The following is an 18,475-nucleotide window of genomic DNA, read 5'->3' on the forward strand; positions in this document are numbered from 1 at the left end:
CCAGCACATAATAGCAGGGTGCAAGATGCAGGCAGGGATAGCATACACTGAACAGCACAACCAAGCTGCAGGAATTGTGTACAGGGACACCTGCGCTGAGTATGGATTTAAATGTATGGAGTACTTAAATGCACGCAGCATAAGGAATAAGGTGGATGATCTTGTTGTACAGCTACAGATTGGCAGGTATGATATTGTGGCCATCACTGAGACCTGGCTAAAGGATGCATGTCTCTGGGAGCTGAACGTCCAAGGATACACGGTGTATCGGAAGGATAGGAAGGTAGGCAGAGAAGGAGGCGTGGCTTTATTGGTAAGAAATGATATTAAATCATTAGAAAGAGGTGATATAGGATCGGAAGGTGCAGAATCTTTATGGGTTGAGCTAAGGAATAGCAGGGGTAAAAGGACCCTGATGGCAGTTATTTATAGGCCTCCAATCAGCTGCAGGGATGTGGACTACAAATTACAACTGGAAATAGAAAAGGCTTGTCAGAAGGGCAGTGTTATGATAATTGTCGGGGATTTTAACATGCGAGTAGATTGGAAAAATCAGGTCGGCACTGGATCTCAAGAGAGAGAATTTGTAGAATGTCTGCGAGATGGCTTTTTAGAACAGCTTGTTGTTGAGCCCACTAGGGGATCGGCTGTACTGGATTGGATATTGTGTAATGAACCGGAGGTGATTGGAGAGATTGAGGTGAAGGAACTCTTAGGAGGCAGTGATCATAACATGATTGAGTTCACTGTGAAATTAGAAAAAGAGAAGCCGAAATCTGATGTGTCAGTGTTTCAGTGGAGTAAAGGAAATTACAGTGGCATGAGAGAGGAACTGGCCAAAGTTGACTGGAAAGAGACACTGGCGGGAAAGATGGCAGAGCAGCAGTGGCTGGAGTTTATGCAAAAAATAAGGAATGTGCAAGACAGGTATATTCCAAAAAAGAAGAAATTTTCGAGTGGAAAAAGGATGCAATCGTGGTTGACAAGAGAAGTCAAAGCCAAAGTTAAAGCAAAGGAGAGGGCATACAAGGAAGCAAAAATTAGTGGGAAGACAGAGGATTGGGAAGTTTTTAAAACCTTACAAAAGGAAACCAAGAAGGTCATTAAGAGAGAAAAGATTAACTATGAAAGGAAACTAGCAAATAATATCAAAGAGGATACTAAAAGCTTTTTCAAGTATATAAAGAGTAAAAGACAGGTGAGAGTAGATATAGGACGGATAGAAAATGATACCGGAGAAATTGTAATGGGAGATGAGGAGATGGCAGAGGAACTGAACAAGTATTTTGCATCAGTCTTCACTGAGGAAGACAGCAGGATACCGGACACTCAAGGGTGGCAGGGAAGAGAAGTGTGCGCAGTCACAATTACGACAGAGAAAGTACTCAGGAAGCTGAATAGGCTAAAGGTTGATAAATCTCCTGGACCAGATGGAATGCACCCTCGTGTTCTGAAGGAAGTAGCTGTGGAGATTGCGGAGGCATTAGCAATGATCTTTCAAAAGTCGATAGATTCTGGCGTGGTTCCGGAAGACTGGAAGATTGCAAATGTCACTCCGCTATTTAAGAAGGGGGCAAGGAAGCAAAAAGGAAATTATAGACCTGTTAGCTTGACGTCGGTGGTTGGGAAGTTGTTGGAGTCGATTGTCAAGGATGAGGTTACAGAGTACCTGGAGGCATATGACAAGATAGGCAGAACTCAGCATGGATTCCTTAAGGGAAAATTCTGCCTGACAAACCTATTACAATTTTTTGAGGAAATTACCAGTAGGCAAGACAAGGGAGATGCAGTGGATGTTGTATATTTGGATTTTCAGAAGGCCTTTGACAAGGTGCCACACATGAGGCTACTTAACAAGATAAGAGCCCATGGAATTACGGGAAAGTTACATACGTGGATAGAGCGTTGGCTGATTGGCAGGAAACAGAGAGTGGGAATAAAGGGATCCTATTCTGGTTGGTTGCCGGTTACCAGTGGTGTTCCACAGGGATCAGTGTTGGGGCCGCTTCTTTTTACATTGTACATCAACAATCTGGATTATGGAATAGATGGCTTTGTGGCTAAGTTTGCAGACGATACGAAGATAGGTGGAGGGGCCGGTAGTGCCGAGGAAACGGAGAGTCTGCAGAGAGACTTGGATAGATTGGAAGAATGGGCAGAGAAGTGGCAAATGAAGTACAGTGTTGGAAAGTGTCTGGTTATACACTTTGGCAGAAAAAATAAACGGGCAGACTATTATTTAAATGGGGAAAGAATTCAAAGTTCTGAGATGCAACGGGACTTGGGAGTCCTCGTACAGGATTCCCTTAAAGTTAACCTCCAGGTTGAGTCGGTAGTGAAGAAGGCGAATGCAATGTTGGCATTCATTTCTAGAGGAATAGAGTATAGGAGCAGGGATGTGATGTTGAGGTTCTATAAGGCGCTGGTGAGACCTGACTTGGAGTACTGTGGGCAGTTTTGGTCTCCTTATTTAAGAAAGGATGTGCTGACATTGGAGAGGGTACAGAGAAGATTCACTAGAATGATTCTGGGAATGAGAGGGTTAACATATGAGGAACGTTTGTCCGCTCTTGGACAGTATTCCTTGGAGTTTAGAAGAATGAAGGGAGACCACATAGAAACATTTCAAATGTTAAAAGGCATGGACAGAGTGGATGTGGCAAAGTTGTTTCCCATGATGGGGGAGTCTAGTACGAGAGGGCATGACTTCAGGATTGAAGGGCGCCCTTTCAGAACAGAAATGCGAAGAAATTTTTTTAGTCAGAGGGTGGTGAATCTATGGAATTTGTTGCCACGGGCAGCAGTGGAGGCCAAGTCGTTGGGCGTATTTAAGGCAGAGATTGATAGGTATCTGAGTAGCCAGGGCATCAAAGGTTATGGTGAGAAGGCGGGGCAGTGGGACTAAATAGGATAAGATGGATCAGCTCATGATAAAATGGCGGAGCAGACTCGATGGGCCGAATGACCTACTTCTGCTCCTTTGTCTTATGGTCTTATGGATTGGACACTCCCAAGTCCAAATGGGAAACACCCGAGAAGGTCGTGGAGAATGACAGAGCTAAGATCCTGTGGGACTTCCAGATACAGACTGATAAGCAGGTACTGGCCAGCCAACCAGACATAGTAACACTGGACAAGCAACAGAAGAAAGCAATGGTAAAAGGTGTGGCAATCCCAAATGACAGTAACGTCAGGAAGAAAGAATATGAGAAGCTGGAGAAGTACCAGGGCTTGAACGAGCAGATAGAAAGGATGTGGAAGGTTAAAGCCAGTGTAATCCCAGTGGATATAGGAGCACTTGGAGCTGTGACACCTGGACTGGGAGAGTGGCTCCAACGAATCCCAGAACAACATCTGAGATCTTCGTTCCGAAGAGCGCACTAGTAGGAACGGCAAGGATACTGTACTGAACCCTCAAGCTCCCAGGCTTCTGGTAGAGGACCCAAGATTGAGGGAAAATACACATACACACCACCCACCAGGGGTGAGAAATTTAAACGTGTCTGAGACAGTATTAGTTGCTGCATGGCTGACGTTTGTATTATTGTACTATTCTGTTATCTGGATAAGGGCTATAATCTGGGAATGAGACCTGAACTCAAGTTTAATTTTTCAACGGGTGTGTTCCAAACATAAATTAAAGCCGTTAAGACAAAGTGGTTTGTATAGGGAGCGTGGGAGTTAAATTCATTGCATTAAATGTTGCTCATCTAAGGCAGAGGTTAGATCGTTTGACCACTATCCTCATGTTCTCTTGCACTGTTTATACAATATGCAAATGTAAACCGGTATAATTTGCAACTTTTGTTGAATAAATGAGTCATCCCAATCTTGTACATGGTCGCTTCGATTTTTATGCTATTTAACGATGTTTTCTTTTTTAATTTCATGGTATACAGTCCTGTGCAAAAGTCTTCGGCACATATATATAACCAGGGTGCCGAAGACTTTTGCACAGTACTGTAGTAATTTTATGTATTGCACTGTACTGCCATTGCAAAAAAGAAGCAAATTTCATGACACGTGTGAGTGATGATAAACCTGATTCTGATATGGGTCTGCATTGTGGACTGAGAGTGGGAAGGGGGCAGGGAGAGGGGAATCATGGTTGGGAAAAGGGGAAGGGAGAGGGGAGGGAGCAGGAAGCATCAGAGAGATGTTCTGTAATGATCAATAAACCAATTGTTTGGAATCAAATGACCTTGCCTGTTGTCTCAGGGCTGGATGTGTCTGCATCCACGCCACCCCGCACCTTTGGCACTCCTTCTCTGCCACCTGCGCCTCACCCCTCCCACGGCGCCCAACCCTCACCATTCCCAGCATCCTTTGCTCCTGCCAGATTTACAAACTCACTCTCCGCTCCACGTTGACAAATACAGTACTGAGCCAAAGTCTTAGACATCCTAGCAATACATATGTGCCTAAGACTTTTGCACAGGAATGTACATTAATTATATAAATACATTTTTTGACTTCTGCATTAGATGTGGAGTTACCTGGTATCACTAATTCAAAACTTTTCCATTTTTACAGAGAAGACTTGGGAATCAACAGAGAGCAAGTTGGACAAGAGTTAGAGGTATGTTCAAAATATTTTGGCAAACAAATATTTAAATTTGATAGATGGTATTTCTTTGATAATTAACAAGGTGAATGCCAGACCCCCACTGCATGGGAAGGTGGAAGTATTGACATAGTTGATAGTGGCCGAGAAATCCAATCTCAAAACTGGAAAGTCTATCCACCTTCCACAGGGCACAGTAACTGAATTAGGCCATTCAGCACATCAAGTCTGCTTTGCCATTCGATCCTGGGCTAATTCATTATCTCTCTCAACCCTTTTCTCCCCATAATCTCTTACACCCTGACAAATCAAAAATCTAATAACCTCCGCTTTAAATGTACCCAGTGACTTGGCACCCACGGCCATCTGTGACAAGGAATTCCACAGATCTCCCCCCGTTGGCTAAGTAAAAATTCCACCTCGTCTCTGTTCTAAATGGGTATCCCTCTATTCTAAAACGGTGCCTTAAGGTCCTTGACTCTCCACTATAGGGAACACCCTCTCCACATTCACTCTATCTGCGCCCTCTGATCCTGGACTCCCCCACCACAGGGAACATCCTCTCCACATCCACTCTATCTGTGTCCTCTGGTCGTAGATTTCCCCCACTATAGGAAACATCCTCTCCACATCCACTGTATCTGTGCTCTCTGGTCCTGGACATCCCCACTATAGGAAACATCCTCTCCTCGTCCACTCTGTCTGTGTCCTTTGATCCTAGACTCCCCCACTGCATGAAACATCCTCTCCACATCCACTCTGTCTGGGTCCTGTGGTCCTAGACTCCCCCACTATTGGAAACATCATCTCCACATCCACTCTATCTGTGCCCTCTGGTCCAACCCTCACTCTCGGAAACATCCTTTCCACATCCACTCTGTCTGTATCCTCTGGTTCTAGACTCCCCCACTATAGGAAACATCCTCTCTACATCCACTCTATCTGTGTCCTCTGGTCCTAGACTCCCCCAATATAGGAAACATCCTCTCCACATCCACTCTATCTGTGTCCTCTGGTCCTAGACTCCCCCACTATAGGAAACATCCTCTCTACATCCACTCTATCTGTGTCCTCTGGTCCTAGACTCCCCCACTATAGGAAACATCCTCTCTACATCCACTCTATCTGTGTCCTCTGGTCCTAGACTCCCCCACTATAGGAAACATCCTCTCCACATCCACTCTATCTGTATCCTCTGGTCCTAGACTCCTCCACTACAGGAAACATCCTCTGCTTGTCCACTCTATCTAAGCCTTTTAGTATTTGATAGTATGTGATCATCGGATCACTGAACTGCTTTGGATGTCCTTGGGTAATTCAGTATAGTCAGTAGCCCAGGAGTGTGAAGTTACTAACTTGCTTCACGGCTGATCCATCAGTGAAAGTTACCACGTAGTCACCGGCGGCCCCCCTCTCCTTTTTCCAGTCACTGATTTGTCCCATGGTACTGTTGACACTGGTACTGTCGACACTGAGTGAAAGGTTGATCGTGTGGCACCACTCATCCAGGTTTTCTATCCCATAATTGGTTAAAAAAAAAACAAAACACTGAGGCCATCAAAGTTTCAAAGTAAATGGGGTGTCATGGTCACCTGGCGGTTAGCACGACGCTATTGCAGTTGGAGTTCGGAGATCGATTCCAACACTGCCTGTGAGAAGTGATTCTTGTGAGCGTGTGAGGTTTCCTCCCACAGGTCAAAGACGTACTAGTTAGTGGATTAACTGGTCATTGCAAATTGTCCCGTGATTAAACTCGGGTGAAATCGGTGGGTTGTGGGTGGCGTGGCTCATTGGGCTGGAAGGGCTGTTCCATGCTGTATCTCGAAATAAATACATGAATTTATTATCACTGTACATGTATATCACCATGTACTACCTCGAAATTCATTTCTTATGGGCATCCACAAGAAAATAACGCAGTACTATAGAATTTATGAAAAGCCACGCATAAGCAAACATCCGATGTGCAAAAGAAGAGAATCGTGGAAATATTAAAACAGATAACTAACTAATACTGAGAGCATGTGTTGTGTAGGTCTTGAAAGTGAGTCCGTAGGTTGTGGAATCATTTCAGTGTTGTGGTGAGTGATGTTATCCCCTTTGGTTCAAGAGCCTGATGGTTGTAGCTTTCTTCAGTCTACTAGCGTGAAACATTTCGAACGTCCAACCATAAGAGCTGATGAAGGGCGTAGCTCATCTTGAGATTGGTATCTCAGTCCTAACTGGAAGTGTGAGTCTAGACGTTATTGCCCAAGTACATGACTCAGGCTTCTGGCTTAGCGATAAGCCTGCCTCCCACAGCTGATGCAGCTACAGGAAGTAATGCTCTAACGTTCTGAGTTGTCAGAGGCATCTACAGAGTTGCTGGTGTGGTATGGGTTTCGGGCAGATAGGGCTCATCAGCTGTGGTTGGCAGTTCATCAAGGAGAAGGAAATCTCTTGATCTCAAACCTCCGCTGCCTTGCGGCTATACCCACGCGTGGGAAAGGCTTCGGGAGTAAACCCCAAGAGAAAAATCCGGAGGTGGAGTCCTTAAGGCAGTCCCACGTTGAGTTCAACACTGACTGGCAGCACCTGCTACGCCACTGATGCGAAAGTGTATCGGTATCTGCTGATGATCAGAGGGGGAGCTTGCTGCATGGGCAACAGCTGGTTCTCCATATTGTACTGCCCTGGACTACATATCTTGTAGACAGCTAGGGCGCAACATCCAGTGGTCAACCCCAGCGAGTGGAGGGCGTCACAGAGGAGGTGGCTGCCGAGTGTGAGGCTCTGCAAAAGAGCCTGAGAGTCTCTATAAAATTTAGCTTCCAGATTGGCACTGGGAATAAGGAAAGAGTTTTGGGGTGTTGCTACAGTGGAAAAGAGAGGAAGAAAGCTGTGGTTTAGTTGGTCATACGAGACTTTGTGGTGTGGATTGGAATCCCATTGCAGCCAAGGGGGATTCTTAAATTAAGGAGATCCTAACAGGAACCTCAGTCTGCTCTCAAAGATAGAAGTAAAGGATGTCAAAAGGAAGCACACATTTTTAATATATTTAGGGTGGTGGTGAGTATTGGTAGCTCATCAAGGCGTTTGATGTTCAGGCGTTCGCCGAGCTTGGCAACTAGCTTACAAACGTTTCATCACCAGTCGAGGTGACACCCTCAGTGCGCAGATGTTGGTGTTTCTCTCTGGGAGTTTACATGGCTCGCTTGCGTCGGTCCTGATTGGCCAGTCCTTCAGTTGACCTTTGAATTCTATTGGCTGACATTTCTTTGGCTCTTCGCGGTTCGTAGATGGCGCTGATTACGATATGTTTGTTTCGTACAGAAGAGTTTCTGGCGCAGGCAAACACAAAGCAGGCACGAGATTTTTAAATTTATTTTTCTTATTGTAATTTATAGTATATTTTATCTATTTATTGAGATACAGCGCAGAATAGGCCCTTGCGGCCCTTTGAGCTGCGCCACACAGCAACCCCCACTTTAACCCTAGCCTAGTTACAGGACAATTTAAAATGACTGTTATGAACTGTTAACGTTTTAGAAACAAACCAGCAGCAAGAGATTTCACACTGAGTCAGGTTTTAATGTTTAAACTACTATCTTTATTAGTATCTACTTATAGTAACTCAACCAAGATGAACAAAAGTTAACAGTGTTATGTGTATGTGTGTGTAAATATAACTCCTAAACTATTAAGCTTGGGGGACACAAGGCTTAGAGTCTTGAGATGGTAAAGTAAGAAAGTTCAGTAATCCACGAAATAAACGATGAGAGAGACATATTTGTAATCCACAGAGAGAGAAGGCAAGTACGAAGTACTCCACAAGTTCCGCGCTGGTAAAACGAGATAACAGTCACCGTAGATCTTGTCCGTCCTGATGTTCCAAATCCACATACGAATTGTCACCGAAAGTGACCTGTCACAGGAATATCGTCTTCCAGTGGTTACCACACAACATACCCAGGAAAGGGCTGCACAAGTGGTCCCACAAGATATCCCAAAATCCACTCCTATGGATTATACGAAGTGACAGTCACACACTCATTGTGCACCGTGTGCTGATGTTTAACCCAATCTTTCGGGCTTGTAAGAGTTCCAAACATCACAGTGACCAGCCTAAGTTCTGGCAACTGGTCTCCTCTCTCTCTCTACTACGACTGAAGGTCTCTCTCTCTCTCTCTCTCTCCCTCTGTCTGTGTAAAAATCTGAAGCAAACTCCTTCAGCCTGTGACTAACGTCATAGTCCCGCCTCACTCAGGCGTTTAAAGCGACAGTCCACAGTAAACGAAACCTGTGGGTTCGTAACATGACCAACCAACCTACCAGCGGGGACATCTCTGGACCAGGATAAAAACCTCTTCCTCAATGTCAAAAGAACAAAAGAGCTGATTGTGGACTACAGGAGGAACGGAGACAGGCTCGGCCCGATCAACATCAGTGGGTTTGCAGTTGAGAGGGTGAGTAGTTTCAGGTTCCTCGGTATACACATCACCAGTTATCTCACCTGGACTGTACACACCGGCTGTGTGGCAAAAAAACACAACAGCATCTCTTCCACCTCAGGCGACTGAAGAAGTTTGGCATGGGCCCCCAAATACTCAAGACCATCTACACTGAGAGCATCCTGACTGGCTGTATCACCACCTGGCACGAGAACTGCACCAACCTCGATTGCTGGGCACTGCAGAGAGTGGTACGGACAGCCCAGTGCATCTGTGGATGTGAACTTCCCTCCATTGAGGACATTTACAGCAGCAGGTGCAGAAAGAAGGCCTGGAAGATCATCGGGGACACCAGTCACCCCAACCATAAACCGTTTCAGCTGCTTCCGTGTGGCAAATGCTAACGCAGCATTAAATCCAGGACCAATAGTCTACGGGACAGCTTCTTTCTACAAGCAATTAGACTTTTAAATTCACATGTCTGTACATTGCAACGGAGTTAGAATGCAAAGATTTTTACTCCCTCGCATGTGGGATGGATGTAAGATTTAATAAATTCTAAACTCTAAAGGAAACCGGAGTGCCCAGAGGAAACCCACGCAGTCCACGGGGAGGATGTACCGACTACCTGCAGATGAAGCTGGAATTGAACTCCGAGCTCTGGCTTACTAAACTGAACAGCATCGTGCTACTATGGTGCTTGAGTATTGCACTGTACCATAAGAGGGTACAACAGGGCATATAACTCATCAGGTCAGCTCCACTATTCCATCATGCTGATTTATTATCCCTTTCAACCCCATTCTCCTACCTTCTCCTGGGAACTTTTGATGCCCTGACTATTCAAGAACCTATCAACCTCCACTTAAAATATACCCAAAGTCTTGGCCTCCACAGCCATCTGTGCAAATGAATTCCACAGATTCACCACCCTCTGGCTAAAGAAATTCCTCCTCCTCTCTGTTCTAAAGGGACATTCTTCTATTCTGAGGCTTTGTCCCAGACTGCTCCACTATAGGAAACATTCTCTCCACATCCACTCTATTTGTGTCCTCTGGTCCTAGACTCCCCCACTATAGGAAACATCCTCTCCACATCCACTCTATCTGTATCCTCTGGTCCTAGACTCCCCCACTATAGGAAACATCCTCTCCACATCCACTCTATCTGAGCCTGTCAGTAAGATAGCTCCACTGACCAAAGGTGACATTTAGCATACGATACACAAAGCTACTAGATATTCTTCTAAGTATACAGTACTGTACAGTTTTAGGTAGATATATATATAGCTAGGATGCCTGAGACATTTGCACAGTACTGTATTTGTCAATGTGGAGTGGAGAGCCTGCTTGTAAACCTGGTCCCTCACTGAAGCTTCTACATCCTTCCCATGATGTGGCAACCAGAACTGAACACAATACTCCCAGTGTGGTCAGACCAGGGGCTCACAGAGCTGCAACATTACCTCATGCCTGATGTTTATGTTTTTCTTGTCATTGCTGATTGTATGATGGTACGTTCCTATGATGCTGCTGCAAGTTTTTCATTGCCCCTGTGTTTACAGTACTCTGCAAAAGTCTTAGGCACAAAAAAAAACTAATTTCATGGCAAACTTGAGTGATGATAAACCTGATTCTGATATGGGTCTCTATTGTGGACTGAGAGTGGGAAGGGGGCAGGGAGAGGGGAGGGAGCGGGAAGCACCAGAGAGACATTCTGTAATGAACAATAAACCGATCGTTTGGAATTAAATGACCTTGCCTGGTGTCTCAGGGCTGGCTGTGTCTGCACCTGTGTCACCCCCCCCACCCACCCCCCTCCCTGGCACTCCTCCTCTACCACCTGTCATACATCCCTCTCGCGGCGCTACCCTCTCACCATTCCCCACATCCTTTGTTCCCACCAGATTAATAAACTCACTCTCTGCTGCACGTTGACAAGTGACACTGAAAGTGACACTCGCTCTCTGCTCCACATTGACAAGCAAATTGACACTGTGCAATTGTCTACATATGTGCCGAAGTCTTTTTGTGCAGTACTTTATCAAATACAGTGCATAAAATAATATTAACACTTTGTATATGCTTTGATAATAAATTTACTTTGAATTTATTCTAATGTTGCTTTGTTGCAGGAATCTATTCGTGCAGTGCTTGGAAATCTAGACAATCTGCAACCATTTACCACAGTGCATTTCACCATCTTCCCGTGTATCCTTTTTAGCCTGTTCTGGAAGGACTGGGGTGAATTCTCTGAGAACGCTGCTATCCACTTAAGGAATATTGTTCGAGCCACAGCTGATGTTTTACAGAAAGTGATGGTAAACGTATAATACACTAGCAAATTAGCAAAGTTGTGCTTTCCAGTTCCGCTGCAGTAATGTTGGATTTTACATTGCGGGATATCTGGCAATACCTGTGGAGGGAAGTGGGCAGTCAACACTTTGGTTGGAGTCCCTTCATCTGAATGGATGAAGTCAATTGTATCTGTTGTCACAGGAAGTTCCAAAGCAACACAGACACACACAAGATGCTGGATAGCTCCACAGGTCAAGGTGCATCTATGGAGAGGAACAAATGGTGGACATTTCGGGCCAAGGCCTTTATGGGGGCTGGAAAGGAACGGGTGCAGAAGCCAGAACCAGAGGTGGGGGGGCAGGGAAGGTGCACAAGCCGGCAGGTGAGGGGGAAAGAAGGGTGAGTGGGCATACTGTAAGAAACTGGGAGGAGGTAGGTGGGAGAGGTAAAGGGCTGGAGGAGGAGGAGGAATCTGATAGGAGAGGAGAGTGGAGCGTGGAATAAAAGGAAGGGGAAGGGGAACTAGAGGAAGATGATCAGCAGGGCTTGGGAGCGGGAGAAGAGAAGGGGTGAGAAGGCACTAGGACGGGGGAAAATGTTGTTCATACCTGGCCTATATGAGATGCCTGCCCCACAGCACCATGATTGCCTCTTAAATAGAGTCAAATGAAACTGCAGCAGAGAAACAGGCCCTTTAGCCCATTTGGTCCATGCTGGACCCTGATGCCCATTGACACGGGTTTGCAAGCCACCCTGTTGTTTCAGGTGCTCTGAATGGTTGGGAAGCATTTCAGAATATCATGAGTAGGAAAGCTGTTCTGCAAATTTAAGTTTTATTTTGGTTATTTGAGGCACAGATAGGGTGGAGGCACTCAGTCTTTTCCCCAGCATCAGGGAATCAAGAACCAGAGGGCACAGGTTGAAGGTGAGAGGGGAGGTTTTTCTTAGGAACTTGAGGGTTTTATCGCTACGACCATTGAGGAGTTACTTTTTACACAGAAGACAGTCCATATATGGCTTGGGCTGCCAGGGGAAGTGGTTGATGCAGATATAGTACTGTGCAAAAGTGTTAAGCACATGTAAAAAAAAATCTGTAAAGCAAAGATGCTTTCAAAAACAATTTAAAATTTCTAAATATTATTATAAAGAGCCGTAAAAAAACGAAATCAAATCAATATTTGGTGTAACCACCCCTTCGCCTATGCATCAATTCTCTCAGGTACACTGTCGTGCAGTTTTATAAGAAAATCGGCTGGTTGTTCAAAACGCCTCGGAGAACTTGCCACAGTTCTTCTGCAACTTTGGCTGTCTCCCTTGCTTCTGTTTCTGCAGGTAAACCCAGACAGCCTCCATGACGTTGAGATCCGGGATCTGTGGAGGCCAAACCATTTGCTGCAGAACTCCTTCACCAAAGGTAGTTCTTTATGAACTTGGCCGTGTGCTTGGGGTGATTTTCCTGCTGCAGAATGAAATTGGGACCAATCAGACACCTGCCTGGTGGTATTGCGTGATGGATGAGAATCTGCTTGTTTCCTTTAATTCTGACCAGATCACCAACTTTATTGGCAGAGGTACCTCAAATCTGCAGTGAACCTCCACTGTGCTTCACTTTTGGCTGCAGACCCTCATCTATCCAGCTCTTCTGCACACAAATCTTTGACTCGTCAGTCCAGAGCACTTCTACCTTTGTTCAGCACCCCAATCCTTGAGTTTTTGTGCATGGGTGAGTCTCTTGGCTTTGCTTCCACTTCGGAGGAATGGATTTTTGGCAGCACCACTGTAGAGGGGTGTACTAGGGTCCCAGTGGTTTCCGTGAGTGAGCTGATAGCAGTGCTGGACGTCTGCTATAGAAGGAACGTCAGTTTGATGTATCTCTCGACTGCTGCATTCAGTTTCCGTGGCTGACCTTCGTGTTTCTGGTTCTGAAACTTGCCTGTTTCTGCATGCTTCTTCGGAGGAGCTTGGACTGCTCATCTTGAAACCCGTGTCTCCTGCAAAATTTCTGCCTGGGAGAGACCTTGCTGATGCAGGATGACTACCTTGTGTCTTGCTGCTGTGCTCCCTCTTGCCATCGTGTAAGAATTGTTGATTTGTAGGTTAAACTGTCACATCCGCCATATCCTCACCGTTTAGTTTGGTTGTCCTTCACCCAGACTGATTACTTCTACACCTGTTTCTGTTTCAGTGAATTAGTTTAGTTCATTCAACTCATTATGCCACTGATCATTATCTTTCTTTAATCAGGCACTGGGCTAAATCTACCTACAAAGTCATCAAGTTTTTATTTGAAAACTCAAATATTACCAAATAAATTACTTCCTTTAACAAAATACAAAAAAAGACTCTGTAACATTTAATATTTTGGAAAATGAATGTTTGGAAGTCTAAAATTTGCTCTTTTCTCTTGACACACTAATGCAGAAAACAAAAGTAAACACTTCAAACATAAATATAAAGTGTGTAAGACTTTTGCACAGTAGTAGTAGGCATCCATTAGTCTCGTGAGACCATGAATTTGCACCTTGGAAGGCTTTCAGGGCGCAGGCCTGGGCAAGGTTGTATGGAAAACTGGCTGTTGGGCATGCTGCAAGTCTCCCCTCTCCACGACACTGATGTTGTCCAAGGGAAAGACATTAGGGCCAATACAGCTTGCCACCGGTGTCGTCACAGAGCAATGTGTGGTTAAGTGCCTTACTGAAGGACACAACACGCTGCCTCAGCTGAGGCTTGAACTAGCGACCTTCAGATCACTAGACCGATGCCTTAACCACTTGGCCACGCGCCACAAGTACTTTACATTTATAATATTTAAAAGGCATTTGGAAAGGATCATAAGTAGAAAATCTATGTAAGTGGAATGAGCTGCCAATGGAAATAATTGAGGCAAGTACTATTACAATACTAAAAGAGACTTAGACGGGTACATAGGTGGCAGGGTCTCTACCAAAGGAGGTGTAAGGTGCTCCTTCCCTCCTCTAGCCTGCAGGTCACCCTTGGGCAAGGTGTAGCAGGTGGTCTTATAAGCAGCCGGTGCAGATCACAAGTCCTGGTTATGTGACCACTGATGGCAGGCAGACAGTCCCTGAAGAGTGTTGATAATGGCCGGGGTCACCTGTCTTGTGAAGACATTGTGCAGTAGAATGCAATGGAAAACCACTTCTGTATAAACATTTGCCAAGAACAATCATAGTCGCCCAGATCATTCGAAATGGCACATAATGATGATGATGGACAGTATAGGGTCAGAAAAGATTAGGGGCCAAATGTGGGCAAATGGGACAAGCTTGGATGGGTATCTTGGTGGACCAAGTGGCTATCAATCCATACTTCCTGTGAATAATATCCACTGTTGACCCATGGAATGAGAGGGACTGTATTCTCCTTGACTGCTTGAACCGCAAGATAAAAACAAGTGGGAAAGGTTGTCAGAACTGCGGTTTAAACAAGGAAGCAGGGTCCTCATCTCTTATCCATATGTGTGCACCTTGTATATTGAACTGAGAGCCAGTCAACAGCATTCATATGCAGGTAGATACCCTTTTTCCTTCTTATAAACAAGACCCAAAGGTAAAACGTTACCATATGAGATATTTTTGTTTTTGATTTTCAGAGACTTCACATTTACTTCATGTTCTCCTCTTTCTGTTGAGTGCCAAGACTTATTCTTTACCTGGAACAAAGGGTATTTGTTTATCTTGGGCCAGAGGTTGTCCACTGCTAATCTACAGCTGGAGCAAGTATAGGGTGGGGTGATTCAACCAAAGGGTTCAAAGGTACATTTAATGTCAGAGAAATGTATACAATATGCATCCTGAAATGTTTTTTCTTTGCAACGATCCACAAAAACAGAGGAATGCCCCAAAGAATGAGTGACAGTTAAATGTTAGAACCCCAAATCTGCCCCCAGCTCCCCCCTCCCATGTATAAGCAGCAGCAAAGCCACGACCTCCCCTCCCCCCACCAGCAAAAAAAAGCATCAGCGCCCCCCCCCACCAAGCAGTCAAACTTGCAGCAAAGACACAGACTTTGCAGTATCCCAAAGACCACTCGTTCACTCTGGAGTTTTCCCACAGTAGTCTTCCCACAGACAGCCATGAAACAAGAAACACCAGAGAACCTGTTCAAAGAAAACTCACTCGTTTCCCTTATTCGACATAAGGGAAAAAGAGGTGTCTCCATTTCACAGCAAGAGGGAGGACATAACAAACAGCTCGCTGATTTATGGTATTAAAAGTCTGTTGTGTCGCTTTTTCTGAGCTCTGTGCCCAAAGAACTCAGGTCTCTGGACACACAGCCAGCAACCTGCTTTCGATCTTTCATCTCCCACGACACACTGATTCCCTGCGGAGACACCGACCTCGAGTCCACCTGCCTCCAGGGCCACGAAATCCCGAAACTCCAAAAGCAAGCTAATCTTCTAGGCCGCGTCCTTGGCATATTGAATAATGGCCAGTTGTGAGACTCTGAAAGCGGGTCCCATTCCCGCAGAGAGCCGAAGTCAGCACGTAACTCCAGGTCAGGGTCTTCAAAAGAACCCTGAAAGGGAAAAATAGAGATATTAAAGATAGAAATAGAAATGTTTCCAAAGATGCAAGCAGAGGAGTTGCCATTAGGCGCCTTTGTCTCCTAAGCTCCACCCCATTGCAATTTTACCTACATTCTGACCACTTTATGAGGCACCCCATATACCTAATAAAATGGCCGCTGAGTGTACGTTCCTGGTTTTCTGCTGCCGTAGCCCATCCACTTCAAGGTTTGATGTGTTGTGCATTCAGAGATGCTCTCCTGCACACTGCTGTTGTAACGTGTGGTTATTTGAGTTACTGTCGTCTTCCTGTCAGCTTGAACCAGTCTGGCCATTCTCCTCTGACCTCTCTCATTAACAATGTGCGTTCTCAAAGATTCAAAATACATTTATTATCAAAGTATGTATGCAGTATACAACCCTGAGATTAGTCTTCCCACAGACAGCCACGAAACAAGAAACACCAGAGAACCTGTTCAAAGAAAACATCAAACACCCAACATGCAAATAAAAGAACGAGTGAATCTCACCCACAGAGCTGCTGCTCACTGGATGTTTTTTTTGTTTTTCACACCCTTCTCTGTAAACTCCAGAGACCGTTGTGTGTGAAAATCCCAGACGATCAGCAGTTTCTGAGATACCCAAACTCCGGTCTGGCACCAACAATCATTCCAGAGTAAAAGTCACCCAGATCACATTTCTTCCGCATTCTGATGTTTGGCCTGAGCAACGACTGAACCTCTTGATCGTGCCTGCATGCTTCACTGCATTTTGGTTGCTGCCATGTAATTGGCTGATCAGATGTTTGCATTAACAAGCTGGTGTACAGGTGTACCTAATAACATTCCCGCTGCGTGTACAGAACCTGAAGATATAGTGTCAGCTGAAGCTATGATTTCTAGATCTGGGAGGAACTGCAGGCTAACGTTGCAACAACTCGATGAGAATAGGCGAAGTCGATTCCCCTTCCTTCCATTGACACTATCCACATCTTAATGTTCACAAGATTATTAATAGCTGCGAGTAATGCCTCAGACACTGCTGTGGTTTAGACACTAGACTAGTTCTTCTATTTCCATTACCGCCAACTTGCATGCTAAACTTTCCGACTTTGGCATGAGAACAGCAGATCTAAAGCAATGATTCTCTGCTCCAAAGCCAAGTTGTCCTTCAAACATCAAAGGTTCATCTTGTTAGAGGACCTCCGAGGATGCTGCAGACATTTGAGAGATGACTCTGTATCAGTACAAAGTTATTATCAACTATATACAACCCTTTCTTGCCTGTGTACTCAGTAAATCCAAGAACCATAATAGAAACAATGAAAGACTGCACCAACAGAGCAGACAACCAGTGTGCAAAAGACAACACACTGTGCAAATTCAAAATAACATAGGAGAAATAATAATAAATAAATCAGCAATAGATATCGAGAACATGAGACAAGGAGTCCATGAAAGTGAGGCCATTGGTGGTGGGAAAGTTTCAGTGATGGGGAGAGTGAAATTATCCTCTCTGGTTCAGGAGCCTGATGGATGAGGGGTAATAACTGTTCTGAGCCTGGTGGTGAGAGTCCTGAGGCTCCTGTACCTCCTTCCTGATGGAATCAGTTCAGAGTTGAGGTTATCCTCACTGGTTCAGGAGCCTGATGGTCGAGGGGTAACAACTGTTCCTGAACCTGGTGGTGTGGGACCTGAAGCTCCTGTACCTCCTTCCCGATGGAATCAGTTCAGAGTTGAGGTTATCCTCACTGGTTCAGGAGCCTGATGGTTGAGGGGTAATAACTGTTCCTGAACCTGGTGGTGTGGGACCTGAGGCTCCTGTACCTTCTTCCTGAAGCCAACAGTGAGAAGAGAGCATGTCCTGGCCGCTGGAGTCCCTGATGATGGATGCTGCTTTCCTGTGACAGTGCTCCATGTAGATGTGCTCAATGGTGGGGAGGGATTTACCCATGATGGACTGGGCCGTATCCACTGCTCTTTGTAGGATTTTCCATTCAAGGGTGTTTGTGTTTCCATAGCAAGCTGTGACACAGCCAATCAGTAGACTCTCCACTACACACCAGAGGAAGCTGTGAGGTGTCATGGATGCACATTATTTCGACCACAGTGAAGGGGCAGGGCATTTTGAAGGGGGTAGTACTGGGCAAAAGTCTTAGGCGCATATACATAGCTAGGGTGCATAAGATCTTTGCACAGTACTGTAGTAATGTTATGTATTGCACTTTACAGTGGAGCACCAGAGAGATATTCTATAGTGATCAATAAACCAATTGTTTGGAATCAAATGACCTTGCCTGGTATCTCAGGGCAAGTGTGTCTGCACCCACACCACCTCCCACCCCTGGCATTCCTTCTCTGCCCCACTGTCCCTCACCCCTCCCACGGCACCCCACCCTCACCATTCCCAACACCCTTTGCTCCCGCCAGATTTACAAATCCGCTCTCTGCTCCACATTGACAAATATAGTACCTTGCAAAAGCTTCAGGCACCCCAGCTGTACACAGTATATGTGCCTAAGACTTTTGCACAGTATTTTACATAGGAAAGATACAGGACAAGTGGTGTAGCTTAGTTGGGCTGAACTAACACTAGAACCATGAACTACAAAAGGTTTACCAGTTGGCACTCTGTAGCACCACAAGGTTCTTTCGGCAGT

General features: G+C 45.3%; 1 protein-coding gene across 2 annotated transcripts in view; it reads left to right on the plus strand.

Moving 5' to 3' along the window:
- Positions 1-18,475, plus strand: part of LOC140189091 (uncharacterized) — an 87,601-nt gene that overhangs the window by 23,841 nt on the left and 45,285 nt on the right. For both annotated transcript variants that reach the window (XM_072245792.1, XM_072245791.1), the window contains exons 3-5: positions 4,534-4,579; positions 11,129-11,204; positions 14,694-14,819. In XM_072245792.1, coding sequence (XP_072101893.1) covers positions 4,534-4,579; positions 11,129-11,204; positions 14,694-14,819 — 248 coding nt within the window. The remainder of the gene's footprint in view (positions 1-4,533; positions 4,580-11,128; positions 11,205-14,693; positions 14,820-18,475) is intronic.

The sequence above is a fragment of the Mobula birostris genome, chromosome 28, assembly GCF_030028105.1.
Source record: "Mobula birostris isolate sMobBir1 chromosome 28, sMobBir1.hap1, whole genome shotgun sequence".
Taxonomy (NCBI): domain Eukaryota; kingdom Metazoa; phylum Chordata; class Chondrichthyes; order Myliobatiformes; family Myliobatidae; genus Mobula; species Mobula birostris.